At 38.5% G+C, this 24726-nt stretch overlaps 3 protein-coding genes and 1 non-coding gene across 4 annotated transcripts; 2 read left to right on the forward strand and 2 right to left on the reverse strand.

Moving 5' to 3' along the window:
• Positions 1-2364: 2364 nt before the first annotated feature.
• LOC107873882 (protein AGENET DOMAIN (AGD)-CONTAINING P1-like) lies at positions 2365-7889 on the reverse strand. The gene is made up of 5 exons (XM_047414572.1): positions 7388-7889; positions 7135-7189; positions 6964-7042; positions 6167-6232; positions 2365-3094 (listed from the first exon to the last, which is right to left on the reverse strand). Exons 1-5 carry the CDS (start codon positions 7887-7889, stop codon positions 2588-2590), a joined length of 1209 nt encoding a protein of 402 aa, XP_047270528.1. The 3' UTR covers positions 2365-2587.
• On the forward strand, positions 6061-6277 carry LOC124899928. Its single transcript, XR_007057488.1, has one exon. It is a non-coding gene; the product is annotated as a small nucleolar RNA U3 (small nucleolar RNA).
• A 1841-nt stretch (positions 7890-9730) lies between the features above and the next one.
• On the forward strand, positions 9731-10944 carry LOC107874693. The gene has a single exon (XM_016721452.2). It carries the CDS (start codon positions 9796-9798, stop codon positions 10810-10812), a length of 1017 nt encoding a protein of 338 aa, XP_016576938.1. The 5' UTR covers positions 9731-9795; the 3' UTR covers positions 10813-10944.
• Positions 10945-16287: 5343 nt separating this feature from the next.
• On the reverse strand, positions 16288-18040 carry LOC107875827 (50S ribosomal protein L29, chloroplastic). The gene is made up of 2 exons (XM_016722672.2): positions 17421-18040; positions 16288-16689 (listed from the first exon to the last, which is right to left on the reverse strand). The coding sequence occupies exons 1-2, from the start codon at positions 17739-17741 to the stop codon at positions 16516-16518; spliced, it is 495 nt and encodes a 164-aa protein (XP_016578158.1). The 5' UTR covers positions 17742-18040; the 3' UTR covers positions 16288-16515.
• Positions 18041-24726: the final 6686 nt, after the last annotated feature.

Here is a 24726-nt window from a genome sequence, read left to right on the forward strand (position 1 = left end):
GGAATTTATACACTCCATAGGCACCTCAAAGAAAGGATAATGAAGACGTTTTACACTCCAAAAGAGCACTCTATAGGCGCCTCCTTTTAAGTCCTCATTAAGGGCATTTTTGTCCTTTGGCATGTAATAGTATAAATAGACCATTTTACTTTTCTTTTCATTAGACTTTGATGAAATTGGATATTATTCTTAGATTGTAGCTTTAGTCTTGTAGTTTTAGCTCTCAAACTTGAAATTGGTTCCTTGAATACATTTGAAGTTAGGGTTTCACTTTTATTGGGAAATTTGGCAAGAAAGGTGTGCTTGAGGAAGAGTGTTTTTTTTGGGTCACCTAAGAGAGTGGTTTGATCTTACATTGGTGATGTGTGTTTGAAGGTTTGATACACCTTCTAGTGCTATTCATTGGTGGAAGTGAGAGTCTCTCTATCTATCTTTAATTTCATGCAATTCTTCTTCTTCATCTTCATTCTAAGTGTTGTTTTCTCTTTGTGAACTTGCTGATTTTTGTTCCTTTAGTGTCCATTTCATGTTTGATAGTCCTTTAGGCTATCAGGTTAGGCCGAAGAAGTATTAGAGAGAGGTGATTAGACGTGACATGGAGCAGTTATAGCTTACCGAGGACATGACCCTAGATAGGAAAGTATGGAGGACGCGCATTAGGATAGAAGGCTAGTGCATGTGGAGGGTGCCTTTGGTACGTTAGTGTAGGGTATTAATGTGTGGGTGTCTTATCTCTGTTGTGCCATCTTGTTTCATGCTTTTATAATGAATTTGTTTACTATTCTCTGTCTTGTCGGAAACAGCCTTGCTACCTCTCCGGAGGTAGTGGTATGGACTGCGTACATCTTACCCTCCCCAGACCCCGCTGTGTGGGAATACATTGGGTTCGTTGTTGTGATAAATTGAACAAGTAAATTGAAACAAGTATTTTTAATATGGAAGACAAATAAAATGAAACGGAGGGAGTACATATTAATTTATTTTTTCTACGTAGAATCAAAATCCATAAAAGTAAGTTGTATATGTTAATCGGTGTTTGAGTTGGCTCTCACTGCTTTTGTTGCCTTGACGAAAGTTGAGAATTGGTCCAATATATTACTCCCACATGGCCAGTGCAACACATAAGCTCCAGCCTTATAATCCTTCATTGCCCAAACAATGGGCATGACCTTTACTTGAACATGCATGATTTGTTCTATAGGCTCGCGTACCACCATCCAAAACGCTGCATAACTCGAATAGTTGTTTTCAAAATGAATGCTTTAGTTTGCAGTTAAGGGGATTACTTGAATGGCAATATGTGACCAAACGCTTTCAGTTCAACATGATTAACACTAATATCTACATGTTTCGCATACTCTATATGTTTTGATAATTTTAAGTATGGAAAGTGAGAGTTCTGCCAAATGCTTTAGGCTTGTGCCCAACCAAAAAGAACAAATGTTTCCATTCCTTCCCAGAGGAGAATAAGAGAGAAGTATGCTGCTAAGGAGAAATACATAGTTTTCTTTTACATTAAAGGTATAGTATTTACTTAGAATGTAACATGCTCAAGAACCCTGAACATCTTGAACAAAAGCTTTCAAAGTCCTTTTTTTTTTCATTCAATGGTGCCTTTGATAGAAACAACCACTATTCTTTCTTCATAATCCGCTAATTCTTTAAGCATTTACTCTTGTTTCCTTCTTCTACTGTTTTCCCCCAATTCAGATTATGGGCCCGAAGCCCAGAACTGAGAAAACTAGCATCATTATTACAGACTATATTCAAGATTTAGAAGATAGCAAGAGTATGATAAACAGAAATGATGTCGAAATTAATAATGTTTAGGTAGCTGTTGGAAAAAATGACTTGTTGCAAGTCCTTCAATGGGAACTTGATCATACTATATCCCACGGGTTTCGCATCTTCACACATTTTTCCTCCAATAACTAATATCCCTATACCATGTAACAACTACCTACTATCGCACAGATACTCTGATTTACTATAAATAACATGAGAAAAATATGTAGGAGACGTGGTTGGAAAGGAATTCACAATTTTCTATTTCGATTTCCTTCTTCCTTTTTTTTATTCTTGTTCAGTTTCTGATTCATCTAGCTGTAGCTGTAGCTGTATCACTAACAAGACATTATATGAGGGGAATGTGGACATATTCAAATTAAATGTATTAAATATATTGCTTGAATTTCTTGTTTCTGTTGCCGTCTCATCATTGACAGACGACAGACGTAGTTGAACACATAGATACTAAATCTCAATTCTCAAAGTTAATAATGGAATATGTTCAATTTTCTAGATATAAGTTTAAACTGATCAAACGATAGAAAATTAATGCATCTTGTTAGAACAGTTCAAGGCTAAAACAGTAACAAATAGTATATATTCTTGTTTCTCAATATAAAAGTATAAACATTTCACATTCCTCAATAGATCCTTGACACAACATGTCAAATCTTTATCAAAACATACAGAAATTTTGCGACTAAACCTGATTTTTTTTTTCAGTACGACATAACGAGAATGATTAAGTACGTACATTCATACCACATAACAGTAAATCAAGAATTTCTTGGAATCAAGATCAGTGCAAGTCGAAAATCCTTCCTTGTCTTGGAAGAAAAATCCACTTGCCATTAGACCATTCTTGATGAAATCGCAGCACTTGAGAAGGATAAGCAATGTTATCTCCAGTTGTAGGGAAGTAGACATAGTACTCTTGTCCAACTTTTCCACTGATAAATCCAAACCACCATCCATCGTTGGCAAACACATCAACCATATCGTACAGACGGAAGTTGTTTTCAGCCATTATTTCACGTTGATCAGGTGGCACAGGGCGAACCTCGGCTGCAGTGACAACATCCTCCAGCGGCGCAGACTCGTCATCAGTCAAGAGAGTATTGTAGTTGACTCTGTAATGATAAAGGCCAGTGGAAGAAACAATAGTTGCTTTGTAGTAAGAACCTATGAATCCATATTCTTGACTTGCCACTTCAACTTCATCGCCCTTTCGGAATTCTCTAGTTATCTGTTGTTTCTTGAACGCTATTGATTTTATCGCCTTTGAGATTATCGCCTGAATTATTTTCTGTCACTCTGATTGTTGCCATTGAGAGAGTAATAGCGAAGATTGATTGAATAGAATGAAAAGTGAGGAACTATGAAAGCTTTGCTACTGAATTTATAGGCTGTCAATTATGTTTCCTTAGGTTAGTAGGAATTGGAATTGTTTCCTTTTTTTTTCTTTTTCGGTTTACTTGGATGACAAGAATAGGAAATTCCAATTTTCATTATTCTTATCAGTTTATTATTTTTTACTTTCCTAACTAACGAGGGACTTGAACTAGTAACCGTTAAACTGCCTTTTCGATTATGCTCTCTGGTTAAATATGGAAAGTTTCTTGGTAAGTAATTTGTTGGAGTAAACAAAATATGCCCCTAAACTTTATGAAAATATTTATATATATTTTTCGTTAAAAGTTTAGCTCATTAATATTTTTACCGTTCAAGTTTTGGATCATATATACTCTGTTGCCAAATTTTAGGTCATATATACCTTTGTTGCCGTTAATTGCTTTGCTAAAAAATTTCAATCACCCACCCCTTTTTTTAAAAAAGAAATCATATTTTCCGTATCACTTTTTAATTGTCACATCGGATATAATTAAATCCACCCCTTCTTCTACATATTAACCATCTGTCAAATGATCTCATTTACCTCACAATCTCTTGAATTTTTTCTAATTTGTCGAAATTCCTTTGTTGTGTTTTTCGATTCTTGCATAATCCCAAGAATCATCAAGTAAAAAATGAAAATGTCAAGAACACCCCATAAAACGCAATGCACAATTACGATAAAAATCAAGAATTAAAGTACTTACCAACTGCAAATTATTTTAGTATCATCAACCGACTCCATCTTTTACACCACCGTCAATTCTAACATCAAAAATAAGAAGAATAAGGAAAACCCAACTAAAAATTTGAGATGTGGAAGTGTAAAAAAGGCAGTCCATATAGAGACAACAAAAACAAGTTGTCAATTAAGAAGCTATCTTTCATACGTATGTATGTATATATGAGAGGAGCGGTTACACAAAAAATTGAAATTACAACAAAGGAGTTCCGATAAATTAGAGAAAATTCAAAGAGATTGTGAGGTAGATGAGAATATTTGACGGACTTTTAATGTGTAGAAGAAGGGGTAAATTTAATTATATCTGATGTGACAATAAAAAAGTGACAGGGCAAATATAATTTCTTAAGAAGAAGAATAGAAAAAAAAAAAGATTGGAAAATTCCAGCAAAGTAATTAACGACGGGTATATATGGCTCAAAACTCGATAACGGGGTATTTATAGCCTAAAACTTGACAACGGAGGTATATATGTACAAAAACTTGAACAGTAAGAATATTGGTGAACTAAACTTTTAACGGAAGATATATCTAAATATTTTCATAAAATTTAGGGACATATCTGACCCTTTTCCCAGGACAATAATCTGTGTCAAAAAAATTAAGGCAGCGCTTAACATGGATTGTTCTTATTCAAGTTATGTTTATTGAACTTTGTACAAATTTGTGATGGAACTCTACGCTTTGGTGACTTTTGACTTAGATAATAATAATAATTAATGTGAACCACAAAAAATTCAACATATGAAAGATTTGATAAAGTACATTTTTTTCTCCAATTGTAATCCCAATTTCGTTTTATTTTTCCAATTTGGTGAACTTTTTTTTTTCCTTTGGATTTTTCGTTACTTTTTTGTTTTAATAACCGTCAGAGGCGACTCAATCAGTATGGTGTCCTAAAGCAAAATCTCAATAAAAGTCTTTATGATTTTAGTCAAAAAAACAAAAACAATCATATACTGTATATAATGTCTTGAAATCTTTTTTAATTTTTTAATTTTTCTATATACAAAATTGTTATAATCCTCAAGTCATCGATATCATACGACTATTGAAACAGATTTTGCAAAATATATGCTACTCATAGATTTTTCAGATATAAATTAATATATATAAGTTGCGTAAATATTAGTAGATCATATTTATATGTTGCAGAAGATGCGTATCTTGCTTTTGAGATTTCAAATCTTTGTAAGAAAATTTATATTGACGAATGATGATGTGGTATAATTTAAAATACTCTATCCGACCCAATTGATGTGACACTTTTTATTTTTCTAGATTCAAACTTTTTAACTTTTGATTGTGCTTATACATAGAATCATTAAAGCATTAAATAAAATTTATACATTACGAAAAAAATAACTCGTTTGATTCTTGAAAGTCAAACACTATCACATAAATTGAGACAAAAAAAAATAATATCTGCATATGTTATGAAATTTTGGGGCCCCCAAAATTAGGGGCCTAAAGCAGTAGCTTTAGCTGCTTCATGCTTCGACCGGCCCTAATAACGTGACGTCTTGGCCAGTTTGTGTACTCATCATCTAATTTTACGAGATACCTACCACCTCCAAACAACAACAGTTATCGAGTAACTATATCCATCAGACTAGAACGAATGGGAAAAAAAATCTTACAACAAATTAATCCCTCCCCCCCCCCCCACCCCACCCCATTTAACTATTGATTTTCCTCTTTTCACACCAATTGAACAAAATAATAATTACAAGGCACAATTTATCAAGTTAACCTCTATTTAATAAAAATAGACTGCTCTTTTCCTCTTAAATACTTGCATTTTTTGTAATATTAAGGGTATAGTTGAAATAATAATCACATTTGGTCTTGAATCGCTAAAGTGACAAACTCCTTTTTAACTGAAGTGGCAGTTAATTTGGATGATAGATAGTAGTACATAATTATTTTGCACCATAAAGAATCAAAAACTAGAAAAGTTAACTCCATTTATTAGTTGTTTTTTCTGTTGATGAGCAAATCCAAATAAATCTCACTGCTTTTGAATGTAATGTTATATAATGAGGGAAGTTGTGTGACAGACCAATATACTACTCCCACATCGGCAGTGCATCACACAAGCTCCAGCGTTATAAGGTTCTATCTGCCAATATCTGGGCATGACCTTACTTGAATAGGACCTGTTCTATAGGCTCGTACCACTGAATCCTTGGTTCTTAAGGAGACAGGAGACTAGGTTTGGTTGATGAAGTAGGTCCATGGGACCAGAGCGTGAATAACAGCCATCCATGGCTTGTTCGAGCGCCCTGCTGGTGTAGATGATCGTTCATCCTGGTACACAGGACACGAGATGGTTTCATGGTTGTCTGACAGAGACTCCTTTTTGCTCACGAGATGGTTTCATGGTTGTCTGACAGACTCTCCTTTTTGCTCACGAGATGGTTTCATGGCTGTCTGACAGACTCTCCTTTTTGCTCACGAGATGGTTTCATGGCTGTCTGACAGACTCTCCTTCTTTTTGCTTTCTGTTGGCAAGTCTTACGATGATTCTTGGCTATCTAACAGACTTTCTAATGTATCAAATGCCCCAAAATGATCAACTCGACTTTAGCATTGCTGTAACAAAGATCGTGACTTCACTTTAAAATGTATGTGGAAGCAGAACAATGGCTTATGTTTTTCTATGCCTATTAGTGAAGCTTGAGTATTTAGCCAGTATGTTTTCCATTTGCAATTTGTGACAAAGATGTATACTTCGTTAAACATAAAATACTTGTTGAACTGAAAATTTGGCCTTGCTCCAAATGAACTTCGTGTTCATTAACGTGTCTGTTTATGTTGAATGCTTTCCATTCCGAGAACAATTCGTTAGGCCGGTGGATAAAATGATTGATGATGGTAAAAAGGGGAAGGCTGCCACTCCATTGCTAGTTTTCAAGGCCATATGTGCTGTGTATCGATCTCAAAAAAAAAACTTGTTGGAGAAATGACACACTGCACTTCACTTAGTGGTCTATCCGAATGTGTGGAGAAGTCTCAGTTTTAGTAAATCTTTGTTCTACATGATTAACACTTATATCTGGATGTTCTGCAAATACTATAACTCTATGATTAGGTCCTTTAAGTATGGAAGTGCCAATTCTGGGAAAAAAACACATCATGAGAAAAGCAAAGAGAGAAATATCAAATGCTAGCAACCATTAGAAATAAAATTCTTTATCAACATAAGTAACAATTTTGCAGCTAAACTTGAATTGCCATAAAGAGAACGATTAATAAGTTGCATTGCTATTACACAACAGTAAATCAAAAAATTCTTGAAATCGAAATCAGTACAACAACAACAACAACAACAAACCCAGTGTATTCCCACTTAGTGGGGTCTGGGGGGGTAAGATGTACGCAGTCCATACCTCTACCTCTGATGAAATCGAAATCAGTGCAAGTCGAAAATCCTTCCTTGTCTTGGAAGAAAGATCCACTTGCCATTAGACCATTCTTGATGAAATCTCAGCACATCAGATGGATATGCAATGTTATCTCCGGTTGTAGGGAAGTAGACATAGTACTCTTGTCCAACTTTTCCACTGATGAATCCAAACCACCATCCATCGTTCGCATACACATCAACCATATCATACAGACGGAAGTAGTTTTCTGATATTATTTCATGTTGATCAGGTGGCACAGGGCGGACCTCAGCTGCAGTGACAACCTCCTCCAGTGGTGCGGATTTATCATCAGTCAAGAGAGTATTGTAGTTGACTCTGTAATGATAAAGGCCAGTGGAAGAAACAATAGTTGCTTTGTAGTAAGAACCTATGAAGCCATATTCTTGACTTGCCACTTCAACTTCATCGCCCTTTTTGAATTCTTTAGTTATCTGTTGTTTCTTGAATGCAATTGATTTTATTGCCTTTGAGATCATCACCATCCTTAATTGGTGGCGTTGCTCAAAATTATATTCTGTCACTCTGATTGGAGCCATTGCGAGAGCAGCAGCGAAGATTGATTCAATTGAATGAAAAGTGAGGAACTATGAAAGCTTTGCTACTGAATTTATAGGCAGAGAACTCTGTTTCCTTTGGTGATTAGGAATGGGAATTCTTTTCCTCTTCTCCTTGAATAACAAGGAATAGGAATTTCCACTTTTCATTATTCTGATTTTATTATTTTTTTAGTTTCCTAATTTATTAGGGACTTGAACTAAAACCGTTAATTGCCCTTCCTATTATACTCTTTGGTCAAAAGAAAAAAAAAATTCTATGGTTAAATATGGAAAGTTTCTTGTTAAGTATCTTGTAGGAGTACTAAGGGCTTGTTTCGAACAAGGGATAAGTAATGTTTGGTTGCGATAAAATGCACGGGATAACTCATCCCGTGATTAATTATCCCGGGTGTAGTATTATTTTATCTCACCTTGAGGGTGTAATAACTAATTTTGGAATCGGAATAACTTATTTTCCAATCAAACGACTACTAAAAGGACAATAACCTGTGTCGTCAAATATTAAGAAAAGCAGCGCTATAATGGAGGTTATTCTTAATACAAGTTATGTTTATTTGATTTTGTATAAATTTGTATGAAACAATACGATTTGGCCTTTGGTGACTATTGATTTACAAAAATAATAATTAATGTGCAGGATAAGAAATTTAATATATGAAAGTACATTTTTTTTTCTCGAATTATAATCTGCTCCCACAAGGCCACTATTAAGTAGTAACGCTTTCTTTTTTCCTTTGTGAGTTTCCATTACTTATCCCAGAATCTATTTCTTTTAATATTGAATGAACATGTAGAATAAGTCAAAAGTCATTTATAGATGTATGTATCAAAGTCAACTGCTGAACATTGAATATTCCAGCCACTTGTGATGAAGTTGCTCCTCGACTCACTCATAAATGAAAAACTTTTCTTATAACCATGTCCTAAACAAACTTAGGTACACCTCGACTATTTTATCAGATACCTTTCACGAAATATGTGCTATATAACTCTATCTACTAAGACTTTAGCAGATGAAAAAGTACATCAACTAAACCTTTTTTGTTTCTATTGAGATAAGAACGCTAACCTCCACAATTCTTACCCATTTCATCGACTGCTATGTCATCCTGCAATGTCACGCCCTAGAGTGCAACCTACCTTTGCATCACGGTTGGTGGATTCTGGGTCCAAACTCAGAATACTTTAATGCCATTTGGTAGTATAATACACGAAAGTGTAACATCTAATTTATTGCAGGTGAAGTTGAGAATTCCAGGGTAAGGAAGTCTATTAAAATAGGCCAATATTTGCACATTATTTCCTCTCCATAAACCAAATAAATTATTTTTCTTTTGTAACAATAACATTGTATCTGAAACTGAACATGGAATAATATGCTTTTAATGTAGAAACCAGAGAGCCACCAACCCTCCCAAACTTGAAGTTTTTTTAATTCTTTAAAATAAAAAAAGGAATGCACTAAAGCAATCACGATGCGCGGGGTCCATGAAAAGGTTGTGTACCACAAGGATCTTCTATACGCAGCCTTATCCTACATTTGTGCAAGAGACTATTTCCACAGTTTGAACCCGTAAACTCCTGGTCATATTGCCGCAAATTTACCAGTTACTCTAAAGACTTGAAGTAAACAGCCTAAAAGACTTGGTCAAAGAAGAACCAATCAATGCTGTGTTTACATAACTGCATATCCTAATCAGGGACAAAAAAACCGTGTTGGAAGTTGAATTAATCCCAAAATTCCAAAAGTCAACTGGCAGCCACTCTGTCTTAGCTACAGATCATCCCCTCATCACTTCCTTTATATAACAATTAAATTTTCCAAATCAAGAATAGTAGAGAGGAGCATAGGACTAAAAGAAGAGAAGAGAAAATAGTCAAGAAGATGGGAAGGGTGAAATCAAACAATGATCCAACTCCAAGCCTAAAGCACTTTAGTCATCCACATGAATTGGAGTTATGCACCCAACTCCAAGATTTAAGCCCTTGTTCAGGATGTAGACTTCCACCACAAGGCCAAATGTACATATGTAGACCTTGCAACTTCACTCTTCATTTGAGCTGTGCTAACTTCCCACAGCTGATTACTCACCCTTCTCACCCGAACCACCCTCTAAATCTATTCCCTACGTCTAAGTACCCCGGTGGCCAATTCAACTGTGATGCGTGTAAACGTCATGGGAACGGTTTCAGCTACCATTGCAGTTATTGTGAGTTTGATCTCCATGTGATTTGCGCATCTAAACCGCTCAAAATCACACACCAACTGCACCAATGTTCGCTGGAACTCACCTTCAAGAATCCTTATGCTAATGCTAAAGGCTTCTCTTGTGATGTATGTCACAAGATTGGATCCAAGCAGTGGCTTTATAGATGCCCTACTTGTGAGTTTGATGCTCATTTGGATTGTTTAACTTCTGCCCCTAGACAGGCAGTCCAAGCACCAGCTTCACATCCAACTGCCCTCCCACACCAAAATTCATTCCCAGGGGCATCTAGCCAATTTCAGCAGGCTACTATGGGTACACAAGCAAGGCCAAATCAATTGATGCATGCCACAAGTACAGGTTCAATACCTAACAACCAATCCCTACAGCCTCCAGTATTCCAAGGACAAGGACAAATGAGGCCAAACCAGTTGTTTCACAGTGCTAGTACAAGTGCAGTTCCCCAGCAACAGTTCCTGCAGCCCCCTATGATTCAAGGACAAGTGACGCCAAACAGTGGTATCGGGAATGGTTTGATGAATGCTGCAATTCAAGGACTTGTAGAAGGTGCAGCTCAGCAGGTTGGTCAGACTTTAATGCAGGGGATAATAGGTGGTGGTGACAATAGTGGTGGAAATGAAGGATCATCAATCCTGGGAAGCATTTTTGGCGACTCATCCGACACGCAATACTAGATTACATATTTTTGTTTCCTTTTTATTTGTCTGAGTTAAACTGGTTAGACTCGGGGTTAAACGTAAAACTCTGATCATTCTTTGGTGTTTTGTTTTTGGATGAGATACATGCTTTTGTGCCTTGGTGTTTAAGTTGTACTCTATAATCACTTTGTCAGAACCAGAGCCTTACACTTAAACTATGCAATATTTAAAAAGTCCATTAAGACTGGTTAAATGCAAACAACAACAACAAACCCAGTGTATTCCCACCTAGTGGGGTCTGGGGGGTAAGATGTACGCAGTCCATACCTCTACCTCTAAAGAAGTAGAAAGGCTGTTTCCGATAAACCCCCGGCTCAAGGCACGAGATACCACACAAACACATAGTAAAGCACAGAACAAGATTACATAACATAAATACGGCACCCATAAGTAATATAAAACAGAGGAAAGCACACAGATTCGTAATAAAACATGGAACACGGAATCATAACAGGAATAAAAACCCCACCAAGTAATTCCCTACACTAGCGACCCAAACTGGCCCTAGTCCTCTGCCCTAATTCGCGTCCTCCAGATCTTCCTATCTAGGGTCATGTCCTCGGTGAGCTGTAACTGCTCCATATCCCGCCTAATCACCTCACCCCAGTACTTCTTCGGCCTACCCCTACCCCGTCTAAAACCATCCAACGCTAGCCTCTCACACCTACGGACCGGGGCATCCATGCCCCTCCTCTTCACGTGTCCAAACCATCTCAATCGGGCTTCCCGCATCTTGCACTCCACTGGAGTCACACCAACCTTCTCCCGGATAGTCTCATTCTGAACTCTATCCCCTCTAGTCAGCCCACACATCCAACGCAACATCCGCATTTCTGCCACCTTCATTTTTTGGATGTGGGAGTTCTTAACTGGCCAACACTCCGCTCCATACAACATGGCCGGACGGACTACCACCCTGTAGAATTTGCCTTTAAGTTTGGGCGGCACCTTCTTATCACACAGCACCCCCGACGCTAGCTTCCACTTCATCCATCCCGCCCCAATACGGTGCGAGACATCCTCGTCAATCTCACCGTTACTCTGGATCACGGACCCGAGATACTTGAAACTATCCCTCTTACATACCTCCTGTGATTCTAGCTTCACTACTACCTCATTCTCCCGCCTCACGTCATTAAACTTGCATTCCACATACTCTGTCTTGCTTCTGCTCACCCTAAACCCTTTAGACTCAAGAGTTTGCCTCCACACCTCTAATTTGTCATTCACACCCCCTCGAGTCTCATCTATCAGAACTGCATCATCTGCAAAAAGCATACACCACGGCACCTCCCCTTGAATACGCCGCGTCAACACATCCATCACCAACGCAAACAAAAAGGGACTAAGAGTAGATCCCTGATGCAATCCTGTCAGGACAGTGAAATGCTCTGAGTCTCCTCCCGCCGTCCTCACCTGAGTTTTCGCTCCATCATACATATCCTTAATTGCTCTGATATATGCCAGCGGTACTCCACTCACCTTCAAGCATCTCCAAAGCACCTCCCTGAGGACTTTATCGTAAGCCTTCTCCAGGTCGATAAACACCATGTGCAGGTCCTTCTTCCTTTCCCTATACTGTTCCACCAACCTCCGTACCAGGTGAATTGCCTCCGTCGTCGAGCGGCGAGGCATAAATCCAAACTGGTTTTTCGAAATAGACACTATCCGTCTCAGCCTCACCTCGACCACTCTCTCCCAGATCTTCATAGAGTGACTCAATAACTTAATCCCCCTATAGTTATTGCAACTCTGGATGTCACCCTTATTCTTATAGAGAGAGATCATGGTACTCCACCTCCAAGCCTCGGGCATCTTTGCCGTCTTGAAGATTTCATTAAACAATCCAGTCAACCACCTTACACCAGTCTCTCCACCAAACTTCCAAAACTCTACCGGTATCTCATCCGGCCCCGTCGCCCTACCCCTTCGCATCCTGCGAACAGCCTGTCTAACCTGTTCTACCTTAAAACGTCTACAATAGCTAAAATCCCGACACTCCTCTGAGTGCTCCAGTTCCCCCAACACAATAGCTCTATCCCCTTCGTCATTCAAGAGCCTATGAAAGTACGACTGTCATCTATTCTTAATGTGGCCGTCCTCCACCAACACTCTACCGTCCTCCCCCTTAATGCACCTCACCTGATCGAGGTCACGACCCTTCCTCTCCCTAGCCTTAGCGAGTCTAAACAACTTTTTCTCCCCTCCTTTCCCCTGTAACCCTGCATACAAGCTCTCAAAAGCGACCGTCTTAGCTGCCGTGACTGCTGATTTAGCCTCCTTCCTCGCTAGCTTGTACTCTTTCCTGTTTACCCGCTTCTCCTCTTCGTCCTTACTCTCCACCAACTTAGCATACGCCCCTTTCTTGGTCCCCACTTTCTTCTCCACCTCTTCATTCCACCACCAATCCCCCCGATGGTGCCCGGCCCGGCCCCTAGAAACACCCAACACCTCACTTGCATTCTTCCTGATGCACCTAGCCGCCCTATCCCACATACTATCCACGTCCCCCCTACACTCCCACACCCCCATTCCCGCCAACTTCTCCCCTATCTCCCACGCATTCACTGGCGTCAGGCCGCCCCACTTAATTCTAGGTCTACACTCCTTACTCCTCCTCTTTCTATTCTTCTTTATACCCAAATCTATAACCAAGAGCCTATGCTGGGTCGAAAGATTCTCACTCGGGATGACCTTACAATCCTTACACAACGCCCTATCCCCTTTCCTAAGCAACAGAAAGTCAATCTGGGTCCTAGCTATCGCGCTTCGAAAGGTGATCAGGTGCTCGTCCTTCTTCGGAAAACCCGAGTTCACCACCACAAGCCCAAAGGACCTCGCAAACTCCAATAGGGTAGCCCCCTCTTCATTTCTCTCCCCAAAACCAAAACCACCATGCACATCACCAAAGCCTCCCGGTAACGCCCCGATGTGCCCGTTGAAATCTCCTGCTACAACAATCTTCTCCGAGCTAGGCACGCCTCTCACCACCTCCTCCAAAGCCTCCCAAAACCGCATCTTCTCCTCCCCCTCCGATCCCACTTGCGGTGCATAAGCACTACACACGTTCAGGGTAAACCCCCGAATGACCAACTTAATAGTCATCAACCTATCGTTGATCCTCCTCACCTCTACTACCTGACCTCTAAGCTCTTCGTCTACTAAGATGCCAACCCCATTCCTATGCCTCTCGCTCCCAGAGTACCACAGCTTGTAACCATCCACATCCCTAGCCTTAGACCCTACCCACTTGGTCTCTTGAACACACGCAATGTTGATCCTCCTCTTCCTAAGAATCTTCACAAGCTTATGGACTTACCCTGAAGGGTCCCTATATTCCAAGACCCAACCCTCAGCCTACCGTCACTATCCACACGCCCTCCACTACCCCCCCCCCCCCCCCCCCCCCCCGCGGCCAAACCTTGGCCTCCCTCCCACTCCCGCCCTTTCCTCATCCCCCGCCCCCACCACGGCCCCACGCCCCAACCCCCTCGGACATGACCCTATCCACCCATTACCGCCCACAGCCACAACTCCACGAAAGTATAAGAAAATATAAAGATATAAACGATGGTAGTAGCAAAGCAGCAGCAAGAAATACAAGGCTCACACAAATTCAAAGAAATACTCCAGAAACAAAACTATACTCAATTAGGAGGCAAACACCACTGGACTCAACACCCCCCGCCCCAAATACAGATTCCCAAGCCGATAACCCAATCCAAAGCAGTGACCAAAATCAACATAAAGATGTAAATCAATAGTTCAAAAATAATGCTTAATACATTGATAGGCAACATAACAATTTTAATAAAAAGAAGAAAAAAAGCAAAAACAGCAAAGAGGTAACTTAATTTCAATGGAAACAAAATTAGGAAAAATAATTAAACAATCATCAACCACAAGCAGACAGGAATAAAATTTGTAGAATCAAAGTTCACCAAAAGTTCAAATCTCACTCTATCAACACAAACACCCACAAAAAAATGATGGACTAGAATGAAAAGATTTCACCGAGAACGCTGTATTCCAAGACTAGTTAAATGCCATTTTTATTTTTTTTTTGAAACCGCTAACTCTCTGGTTATATGTTATTTCTTCTATTATATTTTGAGATTTCTCATTCATTATTCAGAATGAAGGTGATTACTGAGTATGGAATGAGGCAAATGTGAAAGATCCACCACCATTTTCCTCTTTTTTTAAGATGGATAATCCCAACCCAATATCAACTCAAAGCCAATAGTCAGATGCTAGGGGATATGGCATACAAAGATAAACTTCTTTTAATTATAATATTCCAAGGAGAGGCTACCACGATCCTAGCAAACTACATAACAATCTGCATAATAGTATTTTTTTCCAGATATAAAAAGGCAGTCTGGTGCACTAAAGCTCCCTCCGTGCACGGGGTCAGAGGAAGGGCTGGACCACAAGGGTCTATTGTACGCAGCCTTACCTTACATTTCCGCAAGAGGCTGTTTGCACGCTTGAACCGTGACCTCCTAGTCACATGGCAGCACAAGTTCCCCATATCAATAACGTAAATACATCTGCATTGAAAACAAAACAATTGCAGTACTAGTGTTAAGGTAACTTAAGGTACGGTAAGCTTTCGTACACTCTACCCTTCCCAAACACGACCTATGGGATTATTACACTGGGTTTGTTGTTGTTGTTAAGGCAACTTAGTTAGGAAGAAGCACAAAACAGAGAGTGAAAGAAGAGGGCAGTGGGCGGGGCATTAACCATTGACATGTTTGAATCATATCTATGCTGCAATCTAGGATAAAAAACCCTGTATCCAACTAAAACGGAACGAAGAATCATATCTGTGTTGCAATCTAGGATAAAAAAATCTCTATCCAACTAAATCAGAACAAAGAAGACTATGCAACTATGTATGAGCATCTTATCTGCATATTTCAAGAAGCAAAGAACAAAAAGAAGCTATACTATTTCAGATATATCCATTAACATTTGAGAAAAACAACGTTAAGAAAAATAAAAAAAGGGATGTGCCCCTATTTCCTTCCCCATAAACGAAGGACAGTTCCATAATCCTCCAATAACTGTTTTTAACTGTCCTCCAATTTCCAATAGCAGCATTAGGCCTATAATTTACTTCATATTTCTAATTTGGGCATAAATTTTAAGCCAAATTTTCCATCTATTCCCAATTTCAAACAACTATTTTCGTACTTTTAAAGAGAGAAATGCACACATATTAGCCGCTAATGTAGAATATGTGTAGCTAAGTTAAATCAATTTGACAGAGTGGATATAGCGTTTTCAACAGACTTGTCTCTGCTTGGACTTCGGTGAAGTTTTCTTCAGCGCAACCTTGTATTTTACTACCTGTTCTTCCCCAGGAAGGTTAAGTAGTTCAATCTTCTTGCTGATATTTTGTGGCAGCCATAAATGGAGGTTCAGGGGAAAAATTAAGAGAACTAGGCAGAAACCGAAATAGATTTCACCATTCAGGTACAATTTTGAGTGGAAGAAAATTAACACCATCCTCAATGGTTGGAAACATAGTATGATCAGTTGCAAATTAAGCTGGTTTAATACAAAAACTCAGGAGCAGTTGCAGACTATACGTGTGGTGAAGCAACCAAATGAGAGGAGAATCTAGAAAAGAAAATACAATATTTGCCTGCTAATTTTGAGTGTCTTAAATCAGGTAGATTCCTTAGCTTCTTCAGCTGCCTCCTCCTCTCGTAGCTTCTTCAAAGAGGGGGGTGGTCTAGGGACAATGCTTTTCTTCCATTTCCGGTCGAGCTTCCTCGATATCCTCTTGTTAATCCCTTCTTCAAGCTCTCTCTCCCGTTTAACTGTAAGCATCCTTGCAATCTAACACATTATGTAAATCCACATCAAAGAGAAGTAAAATCAGACCAAGAACTAAATACATGAATAAAAGGAACCTGCAATTTCTTAAGTACAGGAAACGAGAGAATGAACATGATTATACATTCGCGAGAGAATGTAACAGGAGGTGGTGGAATCACCCACCTACTGTGACGCTTGAGCTTTATATATCATAGGGTTTATTTAACTCCACTCAATTTGAAGACAAATGATTGCAGTACATTACCAAAACCGGTATGTATAAGTAAACACACACATACACACATAAGAGGCAAATAGTCTATCAACACAAGCACCGGATATGTGAACAATGCTAAAACAAAGAACAGGAAAGAATGCACAGTGAACATTGACACAAGCATTTGAAGCAAGTTTTGTCACAGCATTGAAGCCCCTTTAAGCTGCTTAAGCTGCTGCTTGTGTCCATCTGCCCTTGCTGACTGAATCTATTAACAGGCAAATAATCTATCAACCCAAGCAGTGGATATGCCAGTAATGCTAAAGAAGAATAGAAAAGAATCATAATACATACTGACTTGGGATGGACTCATCCTAAAATTAATCGCGGAATTAGTCATCCCTTATCCCTCAGTCAAATTTACTAATTCCAAAGGCAAGAACTTCATACACACCAGCATTTGGTTGAGCATCCAGCAGAATTGAACCAAAAAAAAAAGTAAACATACAGCAAAATAAGAGAAAAGAGAGAATACCCTTTTGCGCATTCTCAAAAACTCGCTAGACTTGAACTCATTTCTGGCAGACCTTTGAAGACGAAGCATAAAGAGTTCACCTTTAAGGTCAACAATCTCTTCTTGTAGCTCTTCAGTAGTCTTTGCTCTAATATCCATCAATTCCTCTTCCCTTTTCGCCATTTTCACCACCAAAGGCGACCAAGAAAGACGCGGCGCGTTAGGTGCAGGCGCCTGAATGATTTTGGGGAACTGAATGCCATGGAAAGAGGAGGTGGAGAGGTTGTTAATCTTGGAAGTGAAGGTAACACTGGAAGGTGAGGCAATGGAGAGGCTCATCATCTTCTTTTTCTTCTTTTTGTTCTGCTGTTGGGGATAAGGGGGTCTTCACTATTTAGTACTATTTACTTTGCTTTGGTGGATATGATGTACTACTACTATTACTTTATTTATGAGAATATCACAGAAATGGTACCTTATGTTTAGGGTATGTTCAAAAGTGGTATGCAATTTTGTTACTTAAGTTTGTCAAAACTCAAAACTGAGCATTGAGCACTTCCACTCTTTTTATTACTACTTTTTTCATTCTCATTTATTTATTTGAATTTAAGAACCGATCGAGGGAAATCAAAAGGTATGTCATTAACCTCGTTGAGAGGAATTACTAGCTTTAAAATGATAACCTCCTTTCATCCCACAAATTTATTTTCTTAGTATTACTTTTTTTTATCAAATACCACCAACTATTGTAATAGAATATAGGTAAAATGGTTCGATGGATCCTTGTACTATATCTGTTTTGTAATATGGATACTCCTACTTACATGTTTGTCATCTGGACCCTTGAACTCACTAAAAAACAACATTTTAAACACGTTTTCGGTGAGTGTAACACACTCACCCCAAGCCTGCTGTCATGTCATCTTCCACGTCATTTTTATATATAAAAAATATTAAATATTAAAATAAAGAAAGAAAGAAAACAATCCCTCCCCCACCCCCCACCCCCCACCCCCCACCCCTGCTCTTTCCCCTCTCTCTTTCCCTTTTTCTTTCTCTTTCCCCGTTTCTTATTCTCCCTCTCTCTCTCTTTCTTCTTCTTCTTATTTTTCTACTCTCTCTCTCTCTTTTACTTCTTCCTTTCTTTATAAACCTCAATCAATACATTCTACTTCCAATGAATAAAAAAAAAACAGTTAAAATTGTTAGATTTTATAAAAAAAAAAAAAAATTCATATGAATTCAAGATCCATAATACTCATTTTATATATTGATTGTTTTAGTTGTTTGGTGTGAAATTTTAGATTTTTTTTGTTAGCAGGTAATTCCATGGTAAGTAATGAACATCTTCGGCTGTGTTCTTCTTCTTGAGTTTGTTTGATCAGTCAAATTAAGGTAACTGATGTCTTTGAGATTTTGTTAGCAGAATCAGATTCCATGGTAAAATTGAAATGCAATTGAAATTTGAAATTTTTTTTTCAATTGATTCCATAGTATCTTGATCAAATCTTACCCAAAAGTTAAAATTTAACATAAAAATTGACCAAAGCTGTTAATGGACTTAGAGGAGAAAAATTTTTGTAATGGGATTTTGTAATGATGGGGCCTTGATGGGGTTTTGTAATGCTGTACTGGGGTGGGGGGTGGAACGCTGGTGTGGTGGTGGTTGTGTTGCTTGGGGGAGGACGGGAAGAGGGTAAGGGAACGGGGGTGGTGGACAGGGGAACGGGGTAGGGGATGGGGAGGGTGCTGGATTGGAGTGGAGGGGAACGGTGGGAGACTGGTGGATAGGGTGGGGGACGGTGGGGAAGGGGGGTGGGTGCTGGAAGGGGTTGGGGGAGAGGGAAGGCCTTTTCTTTATTTTTTTGTAAAAAATATTATTTTTTATTTTTTTAAAATATTTTTTAATTTAAAAAGCTAAAAAAATGTACTTCATTCACTCATACACGCGTGACTACACGCGCCTCATCCTAGTCAACCCTTTTAATGCCACATAGGTCTAATCAACGGTCAAAGGGTTTGAAATATTGCTTTTTAGTGGGTTTAGAGATTCATATGACAAATATGTAAGTAGAAGTGTCCAACTTACAAAATCGACATAGTACAAGGGTCCATCGAACCATGCATTTTGCCTAGAATCTATTAATAATATTTAAGGTTAAAAATGACTCATAGAGAGTCACCGAATATGAAGTTCTCTTCTCCTTTCTCTCTTCGCTTTCTTTTTTATTGAGTTCGATTAAATAAACTAGTTTTATATATTTATTAAATATTAAAAAAAATCACCAAAACACACTAGAAAAGTCTTCTTGAATCACAAAATATCAAAACCAAAAATTACCTTATACACCACAGTTCTCTACCTGTACAGATAAAGTTATATTTATGAATATTCTATTTTTTTTTAAGACTCAGCTTCATAAGGTTCTATTGGATGTTACTGCACGCCATCCACCACAGATAGAGTTAAACTATTGTAGAAAAAAATCCACCTTAAAAGGTTGCACCATACTCCATACATCCAAATGTGAGATCATGAAACGTTTAGTCAATGCAGAAGAGTTGTGTAGTCAATGCAGAAGCTTCCTCCAATGCTTGCAGAATATCCTCTTTTTATCTTTTTTTTCAAGAATGTTGTGTTACTCCCCTATTTATAGTTGTAGGGGGTAGGCCTAGTTGGTTGTGATTGGCCAAAATATATCACTTTGCCACTTGGTGCCTTTTGACTGATTGTTGAATTTGAATGAGATTTTCACATCATTTGTACATGTGGCGGCGTCTCATTGGTCTTGGATTTGACTGGGATGCCTTGTCACTTAATGAGTTTGGGCTTCAAGGTGAGATGAACCTTGATGAGGAATACAATATGCTTATTATTTTTTTAAGCCCAAAATAAGTTTAAACCCAATAAAATGTGGATCAAATTTAAATTTTATATGAATTTGATCCAATAAATTTTATGTGTCTACAGATGCCCCCTACTTCAAGGTTGATCGACGTGTAGGCTTGCCAAAACTTGGTGGCGAGACTTGAAGTACTCATGAATATGTTTTCATTCTCGTGATTTCAAAGGTATTTGTTTCTCCCAATGTTGATCATGTCAAATTGAAGCATCGTGCGTTTGGTACCGACACTTATCGCCAGATTAAAGTTTCATGTAGTTGACATCAATCCACATAGAACCGAGAAACTTCATCCGGTCAACACTGTAGAAGTGTTACATCTTCATTTTTTGTACAGGTTTATGCAAATGGTCTTGATATCAGAACAAAAAGGTTGACATGATTGATGTTGAACCATTTGGTGCATTACTTCCTTACTGCTCGATAAGAAAGTGACTTGGAATGATCTGATTTCATCCTTGACGACATTGAAAGTTTCTCTTTTTAGCTTTAGTGAGCATCTACTAGGCACACGTCCACAAAATATTTATTCTCCAATGGGAGAATAAAAATATGAGTTGTTTGATTTATAAAAATGGAATTCAATGTCCTGATACGTCTGTTTTATCAGCTTTGCGCAGCGTCCGTGCCAAATTTCGTATTTTGACGTAGGAGTATCGAAATCAGGAGTTATTTTTTGCATTGGAAACTAGACTCATAGAACTATGTTTTAAGCGGGAATCGCAGTCATATTGCATTCGAATCATCCCTGATATTGTTCCAAAAATAACATTCTAATCTTGGTTCGCTGGTTATTTCAGTTTTACGCAGCGTCACGATAAATTCCATATCTTGACGTGAAAGTATCGGAATCAGGTTTCATTTTTGCATTGGATAGTAGATTTGTAGAGTTACGTCTCTCGTGGAAACCACAATTAGATTGCATCCGAATCGTCCTAGATATTGCTCCAAAAATAGCCTTCTAATCTTGGATTGATGGTTATTTCAGCTTTGTGCAGCGTCACAATAAATTCCATATCTTGAAGTGAAAGTATCGGAATCAGGTTCCATTTTTTGCGTTAGAAAGTAGACTCACAGAGCTACGTCTCACGCAGAAATCACAATTAGGTTGCATCCGAATCGTCCCAGATGTTGCTCAAAAAATAGCCTTCTAATCTTGGTTCGCTGGTTATTTTAGCTTTGCGCAGAGTCACGATAAATTTCATATCTTGACATGAAAGTATCGGAATCAGGTTTTATTTTTTGCATTGGAAAGTAGATTCATAGATCTACGTTAAGTGTGAAATCCATCAGCATATAACCTTTATATTTTCTCAGGTACTTTTCCAAAACTGCAGCCTAAATCTTGTGATATTTTATTTCTCCTCAGATTTTGGATACTTCATGAATTTCATCATCTACTTCAAGTTTTTGGCCGCATCACTTCCGTAATATGTTGAAGGCCAGACTAGATCAATATTCAAAGTACCACAAGTCTTTTTCTTGTCGAGAAGATTTTATTGCTTGGAAGATAATGACGAATCCTTTTGCTTTACGACGGAATCTTCAAAGGACTCCAAATATGCATTCAAGCTTTATACTTTTCCTTTCTTTTTTTTAGAGCCGTTCATAGTTTAGACTCATACGGGTCAGGAGTGACATGCAGTTTAAGCTCGTGCCTTAAGGAGAGTTTTGACTTGCAGTTTAGGCTCATGCGTCGAGGAGCGTCTTGACTTGCAGTTTAGGCTCGTGCATCGAGGAGCATTTTAGGGTGAATTCTTGTAATGTAACGTTCCTTCCAACCCTTTGTAATGGAGTATTGTTGCACTTCAGTTTGGTATTTATTGCCCCTATTGGTTGAAGCAGATTTGCACTTGATCTTATGTCGACTTTTGGAAGTTGGAATTTTAAAGTCCTTTGACATTTTCTTCTTTTGCAAGTGATCGATGTCCAAGTATTACTCTTCTTGCTATTGGAGAAGTTATTTTGCAAGGATTTTCTCGTTGTTTTCTTCAAGGCTGGAACCCCAAATGGGTCAAAGCTCCCAAATTATAGCATGATGATTTCTACAACTTTTGGTGATTCCACAGAGCGCATGGCTTGTAAAGCTTTTGAAAGTGAACCTTTCATATGGTGCAGTTTGGTGCTAACATAATTTGCGTCAATTGTATCGACTTCATCAATGATGATCTTTCCCTCTTGCATTAATGTCATGATCTTTTCCTTCAGGATGAAGCATTTTATGGTGTGATAACCAACAATGCGGTGAAATTTGCAGTATTTAGGATCATCAACTTTGTTTGATTCTTCGAGTCGCTTTGACTTAGGATGTTCAATGACTTCTTTGGCTAACAACTCTTCAAGAATTTCAGGAACATCAGAGTCGGGAAAAGGATATATCCTTTCTTGTAACTCTTTCAAGGTTGGTTGATTCTTCGTAAAACTCACAGTTGTCGTCATAGATTCCCCAATTTGGTTTTCAGATGAGTCTTTAAATTTCGTGACTTCCTTCCTAGGATAAAAAATAGGTGACACCATTCTATGACTTGCAATACTTCGCTCTATGTCATGAGCGCGCGTAGCTAATTCTTCAAAAGTTCGATGTTTAATTCCTTGGAGGATATACACAAGGCCCCAACGCATTCCTTGAATGTAAACTTCAACTGCGGAAGTTTCAGAAAGTTGATCCTTACAATCAAAGCTCAATATTCACCAGCGATTTATGTAATCCAGTACAGGCTCATCTTTACTTTGTCTTGTGTTTGTCAACTCCATCATGCTGACAATACGACGGGTACTGTAGAAGAGATTTAGGAACTGACTTTCTAGTTGCTCCCAACAATCAATTAATCCAGACTCCAAGTTTGTGTACCAATCAAAAGCGTGGTCTTTCAAAGAGCGAACAAATTACTTGACAAGAAGATCTCCATGTGTACCAGCACTACTACAAGTCTCAACGAAATGAGCGATATGTTGCCTTGGATTTTCCTTTCCATCAAATTGTTGAAACTTTGGCGGTTGATATCCAATTGGTATCGGTAAGCCCTCGATTCACTTAGAATACGGCTTTGAGTATCCTACGAAACTTTGTGATGGACCACCATATTGTGCCTTGATAGTGTTTGCAATCATATCTTGCAGTTGTTGAACTATTAGAGTAGCCACTGAAGCGGATCAATCATCGCAGTAATTGTCACATGTCTTGATGAGAGATTCACCATTCAACTTTTTCTCGCGGTGTTAGATTATAATTTGACTCTTTAGGACTGTAGAGATCTAACTTGCTCATAAGTTGGGCGATTTGATGATCTTTCTCATCAACGAACTTCTTCAAGGCTTCAATGGTTTGCTCCATCATTGCAAACTTATCGTCCGAGTCAATTGCATCAACCATGAAGTTGTTGACTTTCATTGAAGTTGGAGAATTCATTAAGTTTTCAGATTCTCCAAAGTTGCAGCCAGTTTAAGATGGTTTGATAAAATAGATGCAAAGTTGCCCCCAGGGGGTATGGTTACTGCCAAAATTTGAAATTTTCTCCTTTTTGTCATCTCCAAAATGGTGAAGTATTGGGATCCATCCAAGGCACAAGTGTTGAAATTGCGTCGATTGATGGGGCCAACAAGTTTGATCTCAGTAGACGTGGCAGTAGTAGACTTCTTGCACGAAACTTCATTGATTTTTCTGAAGTCCATTGTAGTAGTTGAATATGTGATTTCCTTTGACTTGTAGGAGGAAGAGATGAAGAGCCGAACTAGTCCCACTGGGCGTGCCAAATTTTTTCGCAACAAATTTTCGTTAACACTGAAAATTAACTGCAAGCAAAAAATAAAATAAACAAAAAGAATAATTTTTTTAAGGTAATTTTGTGGGTACAATTTCGTTATTCTCTCGATTCTTCTCTCCTAAGTTTTTCCGTGATTCGAGTGCCTTTGCAGCGTGATTCTCGAATGTAGGATGATTTGAGCCTCCTAGAAATGTGTTTGGATCTCCAGGAATTATCTGACAGCACTTCGTCTTGTTGAGTTGATCTCCAGACAAAACTCCGTTAGTCAATTCGTTGAAGAGTTGTGTAGTCAATGCAGAAGCTTCCTCCAATGCTTGCAGAATGTCCTCCTGTTTATCTTCTTTTTTCTAGAATGTTATGTTGCTCCCTTATTTATAGTTGTAGGGGTAGGCCTAGTTGCTTGTGATTGGCCGAAACATGTCACTTTTTCACTTAGCGTCTTTTGACTGGTTGTTGAATTTGAATGAGATTTCCACATTATTTGTACATGTGGCGGCGTCTCATTGGTCTTAGATTTGACTGAGATGCCACGTCACTTGATGAGTTTGGGCTTCAAGGTGAGATAGACTTTGAAGAGGAATACAATAGGCTTATTATATTTTTTAAGCCCAAAATAAGTTTAAACCCAATAAAATGTGGATCAAATTTAAATTTTATATG

The sequence above is a fragment of the Capsicum annuum genome, chromosome 6 (assembly GCF_002878395.1).
Source record: "Capsicum annuum cultivar UCD-10X-F1 chromosome 6, UCD10Xv1.1, whole genome shotgun sequence".
NCBI classification, from domain to species: Eukaryota; Viridiplantae; Streptophyta; class Magnoliopsida; order Solanales; family Solanaceae; genus Capsicum; species Capsicum annuum.